General features: G+C 44.4%; 1 protein-coding gene across 1 annotated transcript in view; it reads left to right on the forward strand.

Moving 5' to 3' along the window:
- LOC141165040 (uncharacterized) overlaps window positions 1-23,014 on the forward strand; it is a 101,744-nt gene that overhangs the window by 33,692 nt on the left and 45,038 nt on the right. The window contains exons 7-12 of the mRNA XM_073650690.1: window positions 4,915-5,132; window positions 5,463-5,607; window positions 5,836-5,956; window positions 6,358-6,489; window positions 6,578-6,688; window positions 21,389-21,542. Of these exons, the coding sequence (XP_073506791.1) occupies window positions 4,915-5,132; window positions 5,463-5,607; window positions 5,836-5,956; window positions 6,358-6,489; window positions 6,578-6,688; window positions 21,389-21,542 (881 nt within the window). The remainder of the gene's footprint in view (window positions 1-4,914; window positions 5,133-5,462; window positions 5,608-5,835; window positions 5,957-6,357; window positions 6,490-6,577; window positions 6,689-21,388; window positions 21,543-23,014) is intronic.

The raw sequence follows: 23,014 nt of genomic DNA on the forward strand, positions 1-23,014 counted from the left end.
ATCAGGAGGAAGACACACCATTGTGATGTCCGTTGACGGTGGAAACCACCATAAAAGCGAGAGAACAAGATCACCCCCTGTCCATTTAGCAAAAGGAAAAATCCGTAGAGCACAACGGGAAGATCAGATAGTTGGTGGAATACTACTTTATGTCGACCAAAATCAGTTTCCAAGTAAACGGGAGAGAGATCATGAGTCACCAGCAGTATCTGTTTTAGTTAAAGAATGGATGACGCTCTACCTCAGTGAAGACGGTATCCTGTATCATAAAGGAGGACAAAACCGGAAGTTTGTACTACCCAGAGTATTCCGTAGGTTGGTCTTCAAAGAACTCCATGAAAACATTGGACACCTGGGAGTGGAAAGGACAACCAACTTGATCCGTGCACTTTTCTTCTGGCCATACATGCAGAGAGATATTGAGAGGTACGTGACTGTCACGGGTGTGTCGCCACGAAGATCGTCACGATTACACAGCCTGACTTCTCGCAGCTGACTTTTTGGTGCTTTGTGTTTTTCGGCAGTGAGGGAGTTAATTCTCTCTCTCTCTCTGTGCTAGACGAGGTCCAGCCTCGCCCAGCTGCAATCAATGCTGCTGTAGTGAGACTCCTTCAAATGCCTGCTGGTCTGTTAGGGAAGTGTCGGTGAAAGCATTTCATGCAGACTAACAGAGCGGATCGTGGTTTTTGGAGTTTCAGAGATAAGTGTATTTGGAGAGTTTTTTCCCTTCCTCGCTTTATCATTTATCTCCTTTCCCGTTGGTGTTCCCTCTGTTGTAGTTGTGTAGTTTTTGTATGCAAGGTGGTTTTGGTTTTTCCCTTGTACTGTCTCGTTCGTCTAAGTACTGTGTGTGGGCATATTATTACTTGTCCCCTTTTGTTGTGATCGGGGTCCTTCTCAGGACTAGATTACTTAGGTGCAGGGATCCTCAGGAGGTAGGGGTTACGCTGGTGGCCTGGACCTCTGTACCTTTAACAGTACCTCCAGGTTGAGGGATTAGTCAGGGCCCCAGCTTAGGGTCAGCTTAGGCCCCCCTCCTCCAGTAGTCAGAGACAGCGTGACAGTGACCAGGGAGTGTGGGTGTCTGAAAGATAAACGTCCTAACACATCAACCCTGGCACCTATGAGCAACATCCAAACTATGTAAATGTTTGAGATGGTCTCAATAGACTTTCTACATCTCGAGACGTGCAAGGGTGGTTACGAATACATATTGGTGGTGATGGACAATTTTACTAGATTTGCCCAAGCATATGCCACCACCAATAAAGCTGGTTGAACAGAGGTAGAGAAGATCTTCAATGATTTTGCTTTGAGGTTTGGGTTCCCTACGAGGTTACACCATGACCAAGGAAGAGAATTTGAGAACCAGCTCTTTTCCAAGCTAGGAGAGTACTGTAGAATTCAGAGATCCCACACAACGCCCTATCACCCAGAGGATAATGGACAAGTGGAACGTTTTAACCGGACATTATTGTCTATTTTGCGCACTTTAACAGCTGACAAGAAGAAAGACTGGAAGAGTTCTCTTTCAAAAGTGGTTCATGCCTATAACTTTACAAAGAGCGATGCAACGGGTTAATCACCCTTCTTCCTATTGTATGGACGATCGCCAAGACTGCCAATCGACATCATGTTCGATATTCCGGTGTCAGAGACTTACAGAACGCATCCGGAATATGTTCGGAAATGGAAGGAACGGGTGGCAGCGGCACACAACATAGCGTCCAAAGTGGTTACGCAAGGACAGAGCAAAAGTAAGGAGTACTATGATCGAAACTGATATGGAGCAGAATTGGCACTGGGAAGTCGGGTGCTAGTCAAGAACGTACGTGAGAAAGGCAGTCCAGGAAAACTTTGTTCATACTGGGAAGACAAGGTGTATGTGGTCGTAAGGAGAAAAGCTGAGGTCAGCCCAGTGTATGAAATCCGATTGGAAACGGGAGACAAGAAAACCAGAATATTCCATCGCAATTTACTACTACCCTGTGATTATCTCCCACCACAACAAGACTTCCCGAAAGTAGACCGACATCTTCCGAGATTGACTAAGGCACCACCACAGACTGAAGCTCCGGAGGTGGATAGTGACCTTGAAAGTTCCGATGACTAACACACCACCGGTCCCTGAAGAGTCCGATCGACACTCAAGAGGAGCGGAATTACCAGACCATGCGGAAACAGGCTATTCAGGAGAAGTACGGGAACTTACAGAGGAAGCTCAGCTCCAAGAGCATCTGAGGAATCATGGGAAATTAGTGCGGCGGAAGAAACTCCTGTGACCAAAGAACCCGTGGTATCTGAGGAACAATCTACCAGGAGGTTGTCGACTTGAGAAGTGAGGCGGCCCATGATGGTGACGTATGAGACACTTGGTGAACCGAGTCAAGTGCCAAGGACTGTCGACTTGATACAGGTATCTCTGCCTACGGACCTGGTAAGCCCATTGGAGTGGTATTCACCACCGAGAGACAGTATGGAAGATGTTGCCTACTGGAAAGACTTGTTTTCATGCTTTGATTTTTCTTTAAAATACTTTGTAGAAATAAAGAACTGTTAAAGCCAAGTGACAGAGAGCTGGTTGAATGGTTGAAGACAAAGCTCCAGCTGAAGAGATGGTGATCTTTTTAATTGTGTTAATTGTTTATTTCTTACAGGCATCCTACAAGTAAAAGGTCGCTAGAATAGGTTGTTATAAATGTTTATAAATGTTATGCCAATTTGACAATGACAATTTGTATATAAAGTTACTCACCTTTCACCACTGTCTCAGAATTGGCCAGACCAATTAAGACTTATGTCGAGGACGACATTCAAAAAGGAGGGAAGAGTGTGACATGCCGAAGTAGTGCTGTTGCTTCAAAAGCATCCAGCAACTGTTACAAATAACACAAGCACAGGAGACAGGAAGTGTTGTGCTTCAGAAGCATCCAGCAACTAGAGGGGTTAGCACAGTCACAGGAGACTGGGAGTGTTTAGCAGAGCCCCAAGGGGATTGTGGGGAACTTGTTATAGTAGTCTGGCTGAAGCCTAAGAGAAAGGTGGTGTGTTATCTGGATCTGACAGAAGGCAATTGAACAGGATTCAGATCAGGAGAGAAACTAAACACCAGTCAGATAAACTCCCTGAACTAACAGTGTAGAGTATTATCGGGCAGGAAGATAAGGACTGGGAGGAATTGTGTCACAGGGATCATCTCCCTCATCAGACTTCCCCCCTCCCTCCATCTCCATGTAGGATAAAGAATGCTGTGTACGATTGTGTCCTTGTGAAGGAAAAGCTTGTGGTTGTGTATACTTAGAAGTGTGCTGCTAAGAGATCTAATCTATGCTGAAATATGTTACTGAAGAGACTGTAATACTGTGCCTTGTGAAGAAACTACTGTATTGTTACTGGAGCCGGTTGCTCAAGAAACTCAGACTGTACTGTAATGAAGATTGTTGCTGTAATATCCCTGAATTGCACTGGCCGTGCTTCAGATTAAATTCCACTGTTAAACTGTTGAAAAAGACTCTTGTCAGATGTGTCTGGTCAGCAATTGAATCTATTGTGTGCCTGAGAGAAGCTGCAGCCTATGGACGTCCTGAGTAATGGTTCCCCCAGGATTCCAAAGAATTCGTGAAGCCTGTCTTGTCCTATCTGAACCTAGCGGCGCGCGTGTAACATGAGTATATTGATTTTTTTTTTATATATTCTTATTTTTACACTTGGAGACAGCGGGAGCAGAATACAGTTTAAAAAAATGTCTTAAGTTGAAAAAAAAAAATCATATTATTTATATGTTGTTGCGTCTCGAGAGGTACTCAGTAGTATTGAGCGAACGTGCTCAGATAACATGCTATCTGAGCATGCTCGATCTTATCCGAGCATCTTCGGCGTGCTCGGCTAATATGTTTAACTCCCTGTGGCTGCATGTTTTGCGGTGGTAGACAGACCCAACACATGCGGGGATTGGCTAACAAACTGGCAATCCCCTCATATGTTGCATCTGTATGCTGCTGCAAAACATGCAGCCGCAGGGAGTCAAACATATTTGCCGAGCACGCCGAAGATACTCGGATAACACTTGAGCATGCTCGGATAGCACGTTACCCGAGCACGTTTGCTCAACGCTAATACTCAGCTCAGGAAATAGGAGCCTATGCTTTCTACTGCATTTGTACCCAGCTCTAGGTGCATGCTGGGCAGGATCTGTGCACTCCTGTCTACTTCGCTGAGCACTTCTTTAGGCATTTTTGAGCCATCAGTGAGGGACTCAGGACCCAGACCTTCATCAACCTACTTGCAGTTAACAACATATAAAAAATATATAATTTTTTTTTTAACTAAGGATATTTTTGAAAACCAGTAAAATACGTAAATAACTGTATAAATTTGATGTCTCCATAGTCATATTGACCTGGAGAGTTATGTTGCCTGGTCAAATTTACTGCACATTGAGTTCCGACAAAAAAAAACAAAATAATGGCGGAATTACGCTAAAAGCTAAAATAGAAAAATATTCCTAATTCTCTATTGGCACAGTTATGATTAATGATCCATATGCAACAATTACATATTTATGGTCAGCCATGCTTAAAATTTCATACATATATATTGTTGCTTGCAAGATTAGGTCTATTTCCATATGTAACAAAATGTGTTTTCATATTTTGGTTCATTTAAAACATTCTAAGAAAAAAATGGCCTAGAAACCAAGAAGATAACCAATGAAAGCTCAGCTTTAACTAACTACAATACTCTCTAAAAATGAAAGCTGCACTGTGATTAGCTGCTATGGGCACGTCAGTCATCCTTTTAACATGGCATACTGTTATCAATTGTGTCCCATGGTATTGATATTAGATGTTCCATAGCTTTATGTTATCTGGTCATGTTGTGCTCTTATATTAAACAACTATTATCTTTTTACAGAAACAAACAGGTATCCTTGCTAAACGAGAAAGGATTCTGTAAACCAATTATCCTCCGCCACTATGAAAGTACTAAAAAAGATCCCACAAAGCAAAAGAAGCATATGAAGTCTCCAGCTGTGCTGACAAATGGAAAGCCACATATTCCAGACAGCATACGGGAAAACTCTTCTCTGCGCAAACTTCATTATGCCCTCATTGATGGTTCTGCAATGGTTTAATATCCTCTCAATGTGCACACTGTGTTCTGATGAACAATTTGCAAGATTTTATTTCTAAAATTATTATAAAAATATATATAGAAGTAAAGGACACTACATTTTAGCAGAGTACAGCTGAAGTGACAAGTGCGTAAAGGCTGGTCCTTGAACACATATCTTGTATAGTAATACTAGTGAAAGGTCCTGCCGCATACCAAAGATTCCCATTACAGACAAACCTTTGCACACCTACCCACAATTATAGCATAGATTTATCGTAGCACATATGGCATGTATCATGATCATAATAACATTTTATTATATGACGTTTTCCCTAACTCACAATCTAATTATCCTTCTGGACATCTGGCTGTGTGTCATAGCCATTCTGGATTATCATGCGGAGGGTTTTATACTAATATATTTTCCCCGGAGCAGAGCATGCTGGGCACATTCACTCCATTTGGACATGGCAGCATTCATTCTCCTGAGAGGTTAGTCCTGGAGTAATTAGAATATATAAGGCAGATATTCCTGAGTAAATCTGTTAAACTAGTGAATTGACTCATTCAGTAATCCTCCATGGTTTCTTTAGATATTAATAATGCTAGATTGCATATTGCGTATCAACTTGTCTTCATACTGCAGTTATATCATTTTATACCTATCTTTTTCAGCTATTGTATTTTTTATGTGACCACATGTCACTTTTATTATTATAGCAATGTTTTTCTACTGCATTACAACCAAGTTGGAGGAGTATTGACTAATAAAGAAGGAGATAAAATAAAGGAATGGACCTGGCCAAAAAAAGGCAAACTGTCCGATCCCTTTACAGTGCAGGTAATATGACCAATGAAAATAAGGTAATTCATTCCTAAAATAAGCAACAGTCCAACATTGCCTTTATGTTCCCCCATAGATCTGAGCTGATAGCTGAGGCAGGGAGCAGCAGGAAACCGGTGATCAGATGATCATTTTGGGAACACAACACAAGGCATTCTCTAAAGTGAAAAATTATTGTAAAATAAATAGCCTTAGCATTGTATAAAGTGTACCCAATGATAAATGCTATAAGAACTAGACACTTAATTATTATTTTGTGGACAACTATGTTTTTTCTCCTTTTTTATCTCTTTACAACCCGCAAAGCAAAAATATATGTATATATGTTCATGTTATATAAATATTTATTTCTTTATTTTTGCACTCCTCATGTGAGTACCTTTTGTCTTCCTATTTAGGTTAATGAACAAGTTTCTGTTAAAGTTGCTGGCCAGTACGCCATTAGCTTGACTTTCCGATGGCAGCAAGAATTGGTTCGTTTATCTCTCTCACCAATCTTGGACTTTCCTCCTCCACAGATTGAAGATTTGGTAAGCCTATATAAATATAGGAGGATACTCTTTATAATAATTTTTGGCACAGTGGTTGAGATATTGCATAGTACACTCTTTGTTATAGGGCCAGATTATGACAAGTGAGAACTTTTCCTCAAAAACCGCAAGAGAAATGGCCAAAGCCAACAAAAAGAAAGCAAAAGAAAAGGATACAAAGAGGAGTCCAAAGAAAACTGTAAGCAAAATTATGATTTCTTATGTATACTTGAGTTTTCTAGCTCCATGGCATTGACTTTATTGACATTTTAGCTACTATAATTATGTCAGCACATTTGTTTTGAGCCATCAGCATACAGTGGATTAATGGCTGACAACTGTGAAAAGACTCAAGTTTTCTTATAACATTTCTCCTGCATCTTCATTTTTATGTGTGTGTAAGTAGCCCCTTTGCCTTAAAAAAGGCAAATGGGGCACTATTTTAGATTTGTGTCCAGAGTCTTTAAAGAGTAAGAAAAATGTTAACAATAAAGATGATTGAATCTTTTGAAATTTTAATTTGCCAGGTTCTGCAAAGTTTTCCCAAAAATTTAATTTGTTCTGAGCTCTGACGTACCTTCACTATTCTAAAATGATTGCTGCATTCCCTGCTTAGGCTTTTATACAAACTATGATAGTCTCTCCTGATTGGCTATTTTATACCATGTGATGTGATATCTGCAAGGCATTATGGATAAGCCCATGTGGTCAAGCCTAAAATCATACTAGCCTTTTGTGACTGATGCAGTCTTCTGCAATGTGTAAAAAAAGTGATGGGATTTATTTGGCAATTCGCATGAATCGAATCGCAAACCTTTCAAATTTGCTAGGAAATGGAAACTTCATAAAATTTACCTCTAAATCAATTTGCCTCGATTTTGATACGATCATCTCTATTTAATAGTTTTTTATATATATTTTAGGCACTTTGCCTGTAGAATGGTGGAGGTCCGGTCCTGAGACTCCCACTGATCACTCAAAAGATTGCTGAGAAGTGCACAGCTTGGGAGGCAGGAGTGCAGTGCTCCTGGCTGATACAAAGTGCAATATAGATTGCACGGGCAATGCATCATATGCACCTCCCCTTTGGTAAAGATGGTAAAGACCATAAAAAATAGTACTAAATAAAAAAGCCCATATCTCTGGAACCGTATGGAAAATTTCTAAAAACAAAAAACGGGATACTTGGGGGGAGGAGAGGAAATAAAATAAGAGCAAAAACTGCCCACTTTTGATCTGATGACAGGTCCTCCTTAAACATTAGGTAATTTTCTAATGACACATTCCCTTTAAGAATGATAATTTATTAACCTCATTGCCAGTTCAAATATTAATTATAGAGATGAGCGTTGTTCGACTCGAACTGTTCGCCAATCTCAAATTCGAGCTGTTTTGGGCGGTGTTCGAGCCGTTCGGCGAACACGAACGATTTGAGAAAAATTCGGCTGTTCGAGGTTATGTTCGATAACTGTTCGTGCACCAAAATCATAACTGGATTTTTTCTCAGTAATGATGAAAATTAATGTTAATACGCAGTTTGAGTGTACAGCGGGGCGGGGGGAGGGGCAGGGGATGGATCTCTGCAGGAACAATGAAGATCTCCATTTTTTTTTCTCTTTCCCGCATTTGCAGTGGGGAGGTGCAATCTGTCAGCCTATCACCAGCGCACACACGGAGCGAAGTGCTTTTTTTCACACAAGCAAGGGCATGTGTCATTGGCAGTGTATGTCACATGTCCTTGCCCTATAAGACCAAGCCATTTTCCCCGTCGCCACCATTTTCTCACTGCTGCAGCTGCGTGTTAGACGGCACCGCTGTTGCTGTGTGCGCTATACCTTGTTAATTTCAAGCCAATTTTCGCACAAATATACAGATAGCTTGGGAGTAGGGAATAGTTATGATTGCAGTCCTTTTAAGGACTAGGTTACAGCATTTCCTACGACTTTTATCAGGGAGGTCTGTGCTCTTAAATAGATAGGTTGTGGGAGTAAAGACTAATTGTAATTGGAGTCCTTTTCAGGACTAGGTTACATCAGTTCCTATCAGTTTTTGCCAGGCAGGTCTGTGCCAGTGCTGTGCAAGTTTTTTTCACAGCATTTGGCTGAATCTAGCAAAGCTAATCCTTTTTTGGCCTATTGCAGAGTGTGTTAGTCAGTGGAGTAGCCTATCTGTGTTGCAAGATATACCACCTGTGTATAGAATACCAATTTTTTTACTGCACCTAGTGAAGTAAAATCTTTTAGGCATAGCATCATTCTATTAGTCCATCTATACTGACCTCCATCAGGTTGCAAATTGAATATAATTTTTTTCTGCATCTAGCTCTGAAAAAATATTTGGGCTTCTAGCAGTGTGTGGGACTTGTTCTATTAGTCCATCTATACTGACCTCCATCAGGTTGCAAACTGAATATAATTTTTTTCTGCATCTAGCTCTGAAAAAATATTTGGCCTTCTAGCAGTGTGTGGGACTTGTTCTATTAGTCCATCTATACTGACCTCCATCACGCTGCAAATTCAAAATAATTTTTTTCTGCATCTAGCTCTGAAAAAATATTTGGCCTTCTAGCAGTGTGTGGGACTTGTTCTATTAGTCCATCTATACTGACCTCCATCAGGTTGCAAACTGAATATAATTTTTTTCTGCATCTAGCTCTGAAAAAATATTTGGGCTTCTAGCTGTGTGTGGGACTTGTTCTATTAGTCCATCTATACTGACCTCCATCAGGTTGCAAACTGAATATAATTTTTTTCTGCATCTAGCTCTGAAAAAATATTTGGCCTTCTAGCAGTGTGTGGGACTTTCTCTATTAGTCCATCTATACTGACCTCCATCAGGCTGCAAATTAAAAATAATTTTTATCTGCATCTACCTCTGAAAAAATATTTGGCCTTCTAGCTGTGTGTGGGACTTGTTCTATTAGTCCACCTATACTGACCTCCATCAGGTTGCAAACTGAATATAATTTTTTTCTGCATCTAGCTCTGAAAAAATATTTGGCCTTCTAGCAGTGTGTGGGACTTTCTCTATTAGTCCATCTATACTGACCTCCATCAGGCTGCAAACTGAATACAATTTTTTTCTGCATCTACCTCTAAAAAAATATTTGGGCTTCTAGCTGTGTGTGGGACTTGTTCTATTAGTCCATCTATACTGACCTCCATCAGGTTGCAAATTGAATATAATTTTTTTTCTGCATCTAACCCAGCCAATAGTTTTGGCCTAATACCACAGTTTGGCCACTCAGCTCTGCTCGGTTCCCATCCATTGTTTTTTTGTGCAAACAACTCCAGAGTTGTGAATTAGTTAACCACCAAAATGAGTGGAAAAAGGCCTGCTGCTGGTGGAAAGGGGAATAGGCGTGTTGGGAAGGGGAAAAAAGGTTGTGTCCGTGGGGTAGGTGTTAAAGCAACAGTAACATCTGCAGAAGAAAGACCATCTTCCAGCCAAACTAAAATGTCTACTTCTTTTAGCGGACAATGTGATAAGATCCCTTTCTTACGGCCACGCCAATCGCTACAAATTCCAGATGAGGCACAAAAACAGCAGGTGCTTCAACGGATATCAAGTGCTCCTTTAAGTGGGCTCTCCTCCACATCAACTTCAACATCACAAATACTCCAGTCCTCAAAGGTGTCACCCCAATCGCACTTGCTTCCTCACAGCTCCCAAATCTCCAGCTGCCCGTCTGAGTATGAGGTAGAACAGATGGTTGAGTCTGCAGAGCTGTTTACTCATACTATAGCCTGGGAATCAGAGGTCGACTCCAGCGCTTCTGTGAATCCAGACGAGGAAATGATCTGCACTGATGCCCAGAATCTTTGAGTCGGATCCAGGACCAGACGCAGAAGGTTCTGACCATAATGTAGACCCTCATTCCCAAACTGTAACTCCTGTTGGTGGAGACAATGAGGAAGACGATGATGAGACTCAAATACCTGATTGGAGCGACAACTTTAGTTTTTTGTCAGGGCAGGAACAGGTTGGCTCTGAGGACGACGGGTGTGATAACGCACAGGGTGATGATGATGAGGTTGGAGATCCCACTTACTGTCAACCCACAGTCAGCCAAGAGATGAGGTCAGCAGAGGAGGTGGAGGAAGATGCTAGTGACGACGAGGTCAGGTTGCGCCTTCCTGGACAGAGACGTAGTACTGGAAGCACGTCAACAACTGCATCCTCAAACACAACTCTGCCTCTCACCACAAGTCGTGGTGGCTCTTCAGGTCGCATGGGTGCTAAGCCTTGCATAGCCTGGGCATTTTTTCAGATCGATAAAGATGACCCAACTCGTGTTATCTGTAACATTTGTCAGCAAAAGCTAAGTAGAGGCCAAAAAATACATAGTTTGAGTACTTCATGCATGAACCGGCACATGGACATGAAGCATAAGTTGCAGTGGGAAGCTCAGTGTGCTACAATGCGGCCTAGCCGGCCGGGCCAACCACCGTCTGCCATATCTTGTGCATCCGCGGCCTCTTCTTGATCCAAAGGTGGTGCTAACATGTCCGCCTGCATCTTCCTCACAGACCGGCAGTTTGCCGGGGACACCCTTATCAACCCCGTCTAAGCACAATAGCCAGCCCTCGGTCCCTCAGATGTGGACAAGTAAAAGACCATTTCCTCCTAGCCATGAGAAAGCTAAGAGGTTGAATTTCACCATCTGCAAGCTCTTGGCTACAGAAATGCTGCCTTTCCGCCTGGTGGACACAGAGGATTTTCGAGACCTTATGTCCGTCGCAGTGCCCCAGTATCAGATGCCCAGTCGGCACTACTTCTCAAAGAAAGGTGTGCCTGCGCTCCACCAGCATGTCGCACACAACATCACCGCTTCTTTGAGAAACTCTGTGTGTGACAGGGTGCATTTCACCACAGACACTTGGACGAGTAGGCATGGACAGGGGCGTTACATGTCGCTGACTGGGCACTGGGTAACTATGGTGACAGCAGGACAAGGGGCTGCTGTCCAAGTCTTGCCGTCCCCACGAGTTGTGCGTCAATCCTCTTTATGTCAAAGTTCCTCCACTGTTTCTGCCTCCTCAACCTCCTCTCGGTCTTCCACCTGCACCCAAAGCCTGTCTGGTCATGCCACAAGCTTTCTAACTGCGCAGAAGGGATCCTGCACACCTGCTTACTATGCTGGCAGTAGGGCTCAACGTCATCAGGCGGTTTTTACTTTGAAATGTCTGGGAAATGTGAGTCACACAGCTGAGGAGTTGTGGTCAGCTCTGGAGAACCAATTTCATGAATGGTTGTCTCCACTGGACCTGAAACCAGGGAAGGCCGTGTGCGACAATGCTGCAAACCTGGGTGCGGCCCTTCGCCGGGGCAATGTCACACACGTGCCTTGTATGGCTCACGTGTTGAAGCTGGTTGTCCAGCAATTTTTAGCCCACTATCCCAGACTAGATGGCCTTCTGCAGAGGGCACGGTCGCTGTGTGCTCACTTCCGCCGTTCGCATCCCGCAGCTCAGCGACTTACATCTCTACAGAAATCGTTGGGCCTGCCACTTCACCGGATAAAATGCGATGTGCCTACCCGGTGGAATTCAACTCTGCACATGTTGCAGCGACTGTGGCAGCACCGACAAGCCCTGGTGCAATACGTTCTGACGTATAGCCTGGGCCAACGAGATCCAGAGGTGGGGCAAATCAAGCTGGAGGAGTGGTCTCAGATCAGGGACCTATGCACCCTTCTGCACAGTTTTGAAATGGCGACGAAGATGTTTAGTGCTGACGATGCCATTATCAGCATGACTATTCCGGTGATTTACATGCTGGAGCACATGTTAAACAGAATTCGGAGTCAGGTGGTGGCACAAGAGGAGGTGGAGGAAGTAGAGGAGGAGGAGTTGTATGCGGAAGGGCTAACATCTGCAAGGTCCAGACGGTCGGCAGCACCAAGGCGGCAGGCATGTGAGGGTGGGGGAGATGGTTTTACCAGGGCGCATGGTAGCAGCCAAACTAGTGAGGAAGGTGCAGGAGCCCAGGAAGAAGTGGAGGACGAACTGATGGAAGACTCATCAGATGAGGGAGACCTTGATCACATTTCTGTTGTGCGAGGTTGGGGGGAGAGGACAGAGGAAGGAAGCATGATTGTTACCTCGCCACCAACACAACAGGGACTTGGTGCTCCTGGATGCGCAACACACATTAGTGCCTTCTTGCTGCACTACCTGCAACATGACCCTCGAATTGTGAGAATTAGAAATAATCCTGACTACTGGGTTGCCACACTGTTAGATCCCCGGTACAAAAGTAAATTTGCAGAAATTATTCCTGCCATAGAAAGGGATGCACGCATGCAGGAGTATCAGCAGAGACTGTTGCAGAATCTTACATGTGCTTTTCCACAAAACACCAGTGGTGCACGTAGTGAATCTCACAGTTCCAACTTGCCAACCGTGGGACCGTCAAGTGTTCAGCACTCAAACCGTAACAGAACCACAGTATCTGCTGGTAACATCAATTTTGCGGAATCATTTCACCACTTTTTTAGCCCATCCTTTGCAAGGCCACAGGAGACAAGAAGTCTGACACATAGTCAACGCCTAGAGACGATGGTACAGGAGTATCTCCAAGTAAACATTGAAGCCATGACTGTGTCACTGGACCCTTGCTCTTTTTGGGCTTCCAATCTGGATAAATGGCCGGAGCTAGCCACTTACGCCTTGGAGATCTTGTCATGCCCCGCAGCCAGCGTTCTGTCTGAACGTGTGTTCAGCGCTGCTGGTGGTGTGCTGACAGATAAGCGCACGCGGCTCTCCACTGATAATGTAGACAGACTCACGTTCATAAAGATGAACAAATCATGGATCCGAAACGACTTTTCTACCCCTGTGTCATCCTGGGGAGAGTAAAAGCTTGATGATTGGTGAAAATCACCCTACCAACCGTTTTAAGCTTTCAAATTACTAATCATGTTTATCTGTATCTTGGCTGGAAAATAATTTGGGCTTTGTAGCAGTGTGCAGCACTGATTCTATTAGGCCATCTATAATAAGCTCCACCAGATTTAAAATTACTAATCATGTTTATCTGTATCTTGACTGGAAAATAATTTGGGCTTTGTAGCAGTGTGCAGCACTGATCCTATTAGGCCATCTATACTAAGCTCCACCAGATTTAAAATTAATAATAATTTTTAGCTGCATCTAGCCCGGAAAATAATTTTGGGGCTCCGAGATGCGCAAGACACATAAGTGCCTTCTTGCTGCACTACCTGCAACATGACCCTCATATTGTCAGAATTCGAAGTAATCATGACTACTGGGTTGCCACACTCTTAGATCCCCCAAACTTTTCGATCAACCATTTCATTTTAATAAAGACCAAAAAAATGGTCATTTTTGAAATTATAAGCATTAGCAGGTTATTAGAAACTAAAATCAAACAGTTTTCAACTCAAAACTTTATTCTAGGTGATGTTACATTTTCACATAGGACCCCTTGTTCGAAAGGAGCTTCTGAACTCTCTCGTCCATTGAATTTGTCAGGTTTTGGATGGTTTCTGCTTCAATTGTTTTGCATGAGGACAGAATACCCTCCCAGAGCTGTTGCTTAGATGTGAACTGCCTCCCGCCATCATAGACACTCCTTTTGATGATGCTCCAGAGGTTCTGAATGGGGTAGAGGTCAGGGGAGCATGGGTGTCACACCATAAGTTTGTCCCCTTTTATGCCCATATCAGCCAGAGATGCAGATGTTTTATGTGCAGCATGAGATGGTGCATTATCATGCAAAAAAATGATCTTGCTGTGAAATACACGGTTCTTCTTCTTGAACCATGGCAGGAAGTGCTGTTTGAGAAAATCCACATACATTATGGAGTTCATCTTTAGCGCCTTCAGGGATCCTAAAGGGGCCGACAATCTCTCTCCCCATGATTCCAGCCCAAAACATTACTCCACCTCCTCCTTGTTGGCGCTGTAGCCGTGTTTGCGTGGGGTGTCCATCAACCAGCCATCCTCCACTCCATCCATCTGGACCATCGAGCGCTGCACGGCACTCATCCGTGAACAAAACAGTTTTGAAATCAGTCTTCATGTAATGTTTGGCCCACTGGAGCCGTTTCTGCTTGTGTGAAGTGGATAGAGGAGGTCGACAGGATGGCGTATGCACAGCTGCAAACCTCTGAAGGACCCTGCATCTTGTTGTTCGGGGGACGTTGGAGGCACCAGCAGCTTCAAAAACTTGTCTGCTGCTATGACAAGGCTTTTTTGCCGCTGCTCTTTTAACCTGACGTAATTGCCTGTAGGAAAGAGTCCTCAATTTGCCCTTATCAGCACGCACACGTGTGTACTGTGAATCAGCTACATACTTCTTGATTGCCAAGACACTTCATCCTGATCATCACACAATGTTGATTGTAGTCATGCCTTGACCTAAACACTCCACAATTTGTTGCTTCTCAGCAGCTGACACATCCTTTTTCTTTCCCATTTTGGCAGAAAATGTAGGCTGCTTAATAATGTGAGACAGCCTTCTTAAGTAGTCTTGCCTTTCATTGGACACACCTGCCAAACTAATTAGCACAGGTGTCTGCAATTGCTTACAGTGATATAAAGAGCCCTGACACACATCACCATCAATGAGTTTAACTGACAAACAAACAAATTCTTACCTTATCACTCCTAAACACTTTTTGCATAATAATTTGGAACACAGTGTACATGTGCTTTTCCACAAAACACCAGTGGTTCACGTAGTGAATCTTACAGTTCTAACTTGCCAACCGTGGTCTGTATGGAGTTGTTCAATAAAGGGCCCAAAATTAAGATAACATAGATGGGAGAGGTTTCTATGAATAGGAATTCCTAAGTATTTGATACCCTGTGAGGGCCAGGCAAAGGGAAAGTTGGACTGGATGGAATCCTATATGGATTTGGGGAGGGAGACATCGAGGGCCTCAGACTTCGCTGCATTGATTTTAAAATTTGACCATGTAACAAAGTGATCTATTTCAGCCATAACAGCATGGATGGATATATGTGATTGAGTGATATATACTAGGACATCATCAGCAAATATAGAGCACTTGTACTCGGTGCCTCCCACCTCAATCCACCTAATATTGGGGTTATGGCGAATTGATGAGAGCAGGTGCTCCGTCACTAGGATGTATAAGAGAGGGGACAGAGGACATCCCTGCCTTGTCCCATTGGTGATTGTGAAAGGTGATGAAAATGTTCTGATGCACCCCCTGGGCCTTGGGACACCCGGAGCCGGACCCTTTTTGGTGGATGCTGGTGGTTGTAGTCTTCGTGGTGGCGACCCGGTTCCGTGGCTCAGGGTGGTCAAACCAGTGGCGGAACTATTTATGTGGTTTTGATGTTTAAATGTCCGACTACGCCACCCGTGGATTGCGGTCAGAGTGAACCGCCGCTGCAGGGCAGACCGCTGAGGCTGGTGTTGTGGGTGCAGCAGAGCGTAGCATAACTCCCCACGGGAGGAGTATAGCCTCAGGGCAGTGTATGCGGAGGATGGGGGTGATGGTGCAGGGCAGCAGCAGTAACGACACGGAGTCAGTGATGCAGTCCAGGGCCTTTACTCACAGTTCTTATTATCCAGACCACGTCTGCAGGTAACGGCTGCCCACGTCGTACTGTGCTCACCAGGTGAGGGGCTCAGACAACTCCCAGATAACTTTGGAGCGCTTCACAGGACCCCCTTTGTGTGTCCTTTGTCTGGCCTTTCTTACCAACCCTTCTGTCCGGGCTGCCTCGGGCCTCCTCTTGGTAAACTTGGCGCCAGTTTCCCTGACCCTATGTGGTGCCTTCCTAGCGGGTGTAGCGAGGGGCTGCGCCACATAAAATGTCACAGCCTCCGGTTTCTAGCTGAGGGTCGTTTCCTGCCTCCACTAGTTTCGGGGACCGGTCTCCCCCTTTGGCCTGACCCCTCCACGCAGGTGGATTCGGGCGTGCGGTGGCGACTCGCCCGTCCGCACCCCTGGGATCCCTTCATTCCTCGTTCCTGGAGCCTTCTCCGCTCCTCTTCCTTCCTTCTCCCTCTTCCAGGCCTGGGCCTCTGTTACTAGGCCCGCCTCCGGAGCAGAGCTCATGCAGAGCCCCTGCTCCCTGCCACTTCTGCTCAGACTTCTCTGCACTGAACTAAGATGGTGCCCACCTTTTATACTCCCTTCTCAATGCACCCAGGAACTGCTTCCTCCCTGCTCCTGCACTACAGGGTTCCCCTTCCTCAGTGTTCCCTCCCCCACTCCAGCCAGGGACAGGGACTGTCGTGCTCATCTCAGAGGCATATTGGTCGCCCTGCCCCACGGCAATGTGGTGTAATGCATGCAGGTGTCGGGTCCTGATCCACACTCCATCCTTACCTGAGAGTGAGATATCACACCTCTGGGTGAGGTGCAATACCTCTGTAGCAACAGAGCCCTCAGGGTGCTACAGTTCCATTTATCTTCAGCCTAGGTGACGTATTGTGATACAGGGCCGTGATTTTGGCTATAAAAGGGTCCCCTAGACCCCTACCCCAAGCTTTTTAAGTGAATCATATATGTTGTGCCAGGAGACTCTATGGAATGCTTTCTCAGCATCCAACGAGAGTATCTAATTACAAATTTTTAACTGCATCTAGCCCAGGAAATACTTTGTGCCTAGTAGCAGTGTCTGCTAGTCAGCGGATTATCCCGGCTGTTAAGCAAGCTTCACCACCTGTAGTTTGGACACTTAATTTTTTCAAAGGAAATGCTTCGGGACCACGGGATACTCAGTGAAGAGCATCAGGAGGCACCCCAAGGCATAGGGGCTGGGACTGGCAGTAGGATGCCTTGCGGTGGACAGCCGAGCTCGATCCTTATAAAAGCTTTTTAACTGCAGCAGCTTTAGTGGACGCTACTGGAGCTGGAATTACGCGGTTGCTGGCATGAGACTTGCCCTCCAATAGATCCTTGTAAATGGATTTAAAGTGTATTCATTCAAATTAGAGAGACAATTTAAATTAAAAAGCTTAGAGCTGCCTCCACCACAGGGGGGCTCGCTCGACCCACCAGCGGACAGGCACCAGTATTGGGAGAGGGGGCTGGCCGTCGGGGTTCACCGCGGCTCTGGCACAAACCCGGCGACACGGAGGTGGCACGGGCAGGAGCGGACTGGCCGTGTCGGCTTCTCACTTTTTGGATTTTAGAAGGGCATGACATGCCTATATCTGTGTCTCCCCCTCCTTTTACTCCTCCACCTCTTTTCTTTTCGCATGACTATATGTACTTGTCACTTTTCCATGTGTTAGTTGTGTCTTCTGAGCAGTTTGTCAGCTTTTGGACACCCTTGAAGGTGTTTTCTATGTGTTTTTGTTTGCCTGCCATTGGTTTTAACGGTGTTCGAAGGTGTTCGACGAACAGTTCGACGAACAGTTCGGCGAACACACGGGTGTTCGACGAACCGAACCGAACTCGAACACTACGGGGGTGGCTCAACACTAATTAATTATACCAGATAGCATGGCATAAAATGAAATAATTATTTTTTATATTTAAATTTTTCATACATGATTCAAGAATAGAAGATTGTTAGGTGTTAGATGACTATGCGGGGAAGGGTATAATCTATATTCTGAAATAATGATTACCCCTATGTCACCTTCTGCTTCACAGATGTATGTGTCTTTGTTTTCACAGCAGATACCATTACTGACTCTTTCTTCTTGTGGGATACATTATTGATGACAGCTTTGTTGCTAATCGTTGTCATATACCCTAATACAAGTCATCTTCATGGTACAAGTTACATCTGAAAGCCCCACTTTTGGCTCTGACATCCTGTTGCAGACCACTTTCCCAGGTGTCATTACAATACCGTGTTAGAACTTTATCCCCTAAGATCTGACACTGTTACTCTCTGGGGTTCATACGGCATAGTTTATATACTAGTGAAGAGCCAAAGATTGCAGAAAGTGCACAAAGATGATAACAACAAACAGAACTTTCTTACAAACAGAGGTGTATCTAGGTCTTCCAGCACCCGGGGCAAGAATTCAGTTTGGCGGTGCCCCCCCCACACACACACACACACCTCCCCCAGCTCATATGCGATTTGAACACTAAAGCCACGGCCCCACTATCAGTATTTTGTCAGTATTCGGTCAGTATTTTTTCTCAGGAGTGGGAGCCATAACCAGGAGTGGGTGATAAATGCAGAATTAGTGACTTGTTTCTATTATACCTTTTCTCTGATTGTTCCTCACCTGGTTTTGGCTCCCACTCCTGAGAAAAATACTGACCGAATACTGACCAAATACTGATAGTGGGGCTGTGGCCTTAGTCACATGCCGACGAGCTGCTCTTCCTAATTCTCTCTGAGAGAAGCAGGAAGAAAAGCTCGCTGTCACGTGACCATAAATATGAAAATCGCACGTGAGTGAAGGAGCCATGTGATGACTGATGGAACCTGCAAGCAGAGCTGAATCCTGACAGTGAGTATATTACACGTTGTTAGGATTGGCTACAGGGCTTTATTTTATAATTAAAGGGCTCGTTGAGGTTTGAGATGAACGTCTGCAGTCACTGTATGTGACTGCAGGCTTCTGAATTCTCACAGCACATGCACTGCACACTTTTAGGATTCTCCCTTGCTGTGGCAAGAGTGGACGGTCATGTGAGCCCAAGTATGAGATTTGTATACTTCTGGACACATAACGACTAGACATGTCCGGCCTCGCTCAATTCATTTTCATTGAGTGAGGCCACGCATGTCCAGTCAGCACATGACTGCATGTATGTAAACTGCCCGCACCAGAGAATCTTGACAGTGTGCAGTGCGCACTGTGAGAATTCAGAAGTCTGCAGTCACATAGAATGATTGCAGACTTATCATAAACGTGGACAACGTCTTTAATGCTCCTAACATAAATAAAAATATAAAAATGTCAGCATCATAAAAAACATTTACATCCAGGTACCTTATAGATGACGTTGTCTCCGGAGTCGTTCTTTCTTTTCTTCCCCTTGTCCAGTCTCCATGATGAGTTTTCTCATCCACAGCTCGTCTCTGCAGACTTCTTTTTTCTCCGGCCTTCTGCAGCACATCCCCACACGATGCCCTGAAAGATAGCAGTGTCATTATAATGCTCTTGAATAAAAATATCTGCCCTATGCTGAGCCCCTGAATATATAATTGTCCCTCACTATATTCCCTGCACAAAATATCACCCCCATACTGTCCCTCTTATGGTACATGCCCTCCACACTGCCCTTTCCTTTCCATACTGGGCCCCCTCTTCACCCCTCTGTCCTCACACTGTATCCCCCCTACTATAGGGCCCAGTCTCTGTACTGTGCCCCCCCATCACACTCCCCCTCCTTAGCATACTGTTCCCTCCTGGCTGTGACCTTACACTGTCTTCCCCATGCTACCTCCCACCCACTACTCAGTCTCTATTCTGAGCCCACTCTCACTTTTCTTCCCCCATACTGTCTCCTCACGCTATTCCACTCAATAGTCTCCTTACACGTTTCCCCCTACCTCCTCATATTTCCTCCTCAGACTCCCCCCCCCCCCCCCCAACTCCCCATACTGTGTCTGCACACATTTTTTCCCTCGATACCAATAATGTGTCTGCACCGACTCCCCACTCGCTCCCCTCAGTTTAAATCTCCCCTTTCACACAGAATAATTCCCCCCTCCACACTGAATAAATTCCCCCCTCCACACAGAATAAATCTCCCTTCAACACACAATAAATCCCCCCTCCACACTGAATAAATAGCCTCCCTGCACAATTAATAGCCTCTCTGCACAATTAATAGCCCATGCACAATTAATAGCCCCCTGCACAGTTAATACCCCCCTGCACAATTAATAGTCCCCTGCACAATTAATAGTCCCCTGCACAATTAATAAATACCCCCTGCACAATTAATAGCCCCCTGCACAATTAATAGCCCCCTGCGCAATTAATAGCTCCCTGCGCAATTAATAGCCCCCTGCACAATTAATAGCCCCCCTGCACAATTAATAAATAGCCCCCCTGCATAATTACTACATACCCCCACCCCCTAGCTGAATCTTCGGTGTCTTCAGCTCCATAGCCATAGGAGCACTTACCACCATGGTCTTCTCTCTTCTGTGTGCCGGCGAGTGGCGTCAGCAGCGCGATCACATGACCTGATCATGCTGCTGACGTAGCTCTAAGCCGACGGTCAGCGCTTCAATTGTACTTGCGTCTAAAGGCAAGTATAATTGAATGCTGGGAGCCGCGCACTGCTGCTTCTCTAAGCGGGCTATCAGCTTGACAGTCTGCTCAGAGAACTGCTGAATCCCGGTCTGGGGGACAGCAGGATGCTGTCGCCGGGGGAGGCATCTCGGACTGCGCATTAGGCAGCCCGACAGCGCCCCCTCACCGGCTGCAACAGGGGGCACATACACCGGCTACCTTCCCCTAGATACGCCTCAGCTTACAAATATATTTTTTTTTTTAATTTTTTTTTATTAAACACTTTTAAAAATTTAGCACATAATACAGCAGCCTTGACAACCAGGGATGGCTAATGGCTACCAATAAATTAACTTGTGAAGGGGGTGAAGAGGTTGTTAGTGGATAAAAACAGTTTTTAAAATGGCTCAGATCAGATGATATTCAGCAAACCTCCCCTGCATTCCTGCTCATACACTTTCTAGGTCCCTGCTGGTCTCTACTGAGGTTGGTCACTGCTAGAGAAGTGATTGGCATTTGCTGCCACTTCTGATATGTCAGGACGAGAAGTAGAGATCAGTAGGGATCTCAAAAGTGTCTGAATAGAAACTGTGAACCAGTGGTGAGTATTGCTTCATTTATTTTTTTTTTTTTTCAATAAAAGTCTGTGTCTTTTAAAAATATTTTTTATCCACTGGATATTTCTTTTAAAAGCCAATGATTTCTAACCAAATATCTTAATTTTCTAAATAAGACAATTTTATCAGAGCTGGCAAAGACGCTTGTCATTCCCGAGGATCATATTAGTCCTTCAAATGACTTCAATGCCGCTGTTGAGCTCAGAAAGCTTCAGAGAAAAATCCGAAATATTGTAGATGATTGGATGGAGCATTATCGCTTGGCTGCAGGCAAGTTGTTTGTTATATTTTTATTCAGAAATGATATATGCTATGTACCCATGATCCGTAATAGCAGTGTTTTGGACGCAGTTCACCTGTGCCACGTCCAAAACGCTGCTGTCTATATTAGAAGCACAGTGGATGGATTTATAGAAATCTCATGCCCACTGTGCTTCTATTTGATGCCGCGCTAATTCACCCACGGCGCGGCTGTACGAGCCGCAGCATGTCATCTTCTGTTGCGGAGACGCTGGTCTCCGCAACAGAAATTTCCACAATAGAATGTTTTGGATGCGGTAACTCCGCATGGTTCAGTGAACACACGCGGATTTACCTGCGTGATCGAACGCAGCACTTTGGACGCAGCAAAAATACGTTGCGTCCAAAGTGCTGTTGTAACCTGATCGTGGGCACATAGCTAGAGGAGTTGTCCAGCTCTTTTTTTTTTTCTTATAATAAAGTTGCCTTAAAGGAGGGAAAATAAAGTACAAAAATAACTGTCAAGTCAACATGAAATTCCCAGTGCTCCATGGATGCTGCCCTAGTTGTACCGCTGTTTTCTGGATTTTTCCAATGAATACATGCCCCCCAGACCACTGCAAACCTTTTTACTGGCCCAGTGGTGATGCCTCGTTGCACTGCAAAAATAGATTGCAGAGATCAGTGATGGAGTGTAGTAATCAGAGGAACCTACGAAGTGGCCGTAGTTTACCAGGGGAGTAATAGTTATTTTGTTAAACTTTCACATTCACAGCTTTGTGGCAATTTTATATATATAAAAAAAAAACCTGGAAACCCCTTTAAAGAGATATTCTGATCTTGTACATTTATGACATATCAGCAAGATATGCGGGTCTCACCAATGGAACCCACTTCTATCCCAAGAATGGGGCCCCATTAAGTGTGATATAAATGTGGTGTGGTGGTCAGAATTCTGAACCATGAATAGGAATTCTAACCATCTCTCTAATGATTGCGGCATATGTCAGTTCCCTATTTTTAAAATCAATACATATGCCATTGGTGGGATACATTTGACAAGATGGTGGACTATCTTGGTGATATGCCATAAATGTATGAGATGGGTATACCCTCTAAGGGATAGAGCTATATATTTCTTGGTGATCTGTGGTTACATGCTGTTAGCATTTCTATCAATTACTTTGATAAAAGAGCAGATTAGCAAATGCAGTTGCAACGTAGGCAGGTGCCTGTTTGGCTATACATCCTGCTTAGTGGTTCTCTGGATGACATCAGATGATCTTTGGGGGTCCTAGCAGTGGGACAGCCTGTGATCATTTGTTTTCTGGGATACCAATGTCATAAAACCAAGTTATAAACATCAGAGATTGGCGTGATGCTTGTATTTTAGCTTGATAGTGATGGGTAATTCACATTTAGATTCATTTTAATGGCATCAATATGTTTTTTGTATGCCTATAGTATGCTATTGTTTATTGCTATGCATTTGTATTATAGGT

The sequence above is a fragment of the Phyllobates terribilis genome, unplaced genomic scaffold, assembly GCF_046119375.1.
Source record: "Phyllobates terribilis strain yellow unplaced genomic scaffold, ASM4611937v1 Scaffold_11__3_contigs__length_659146591, whole genome shotgun sequence".
NCBI classification, from domain to species: Eukaryota; Metazoa; Chordata; class Amphibia; order Anura; family Dendrobatidae; genus Phyllobates; species Phyllobates terribilis.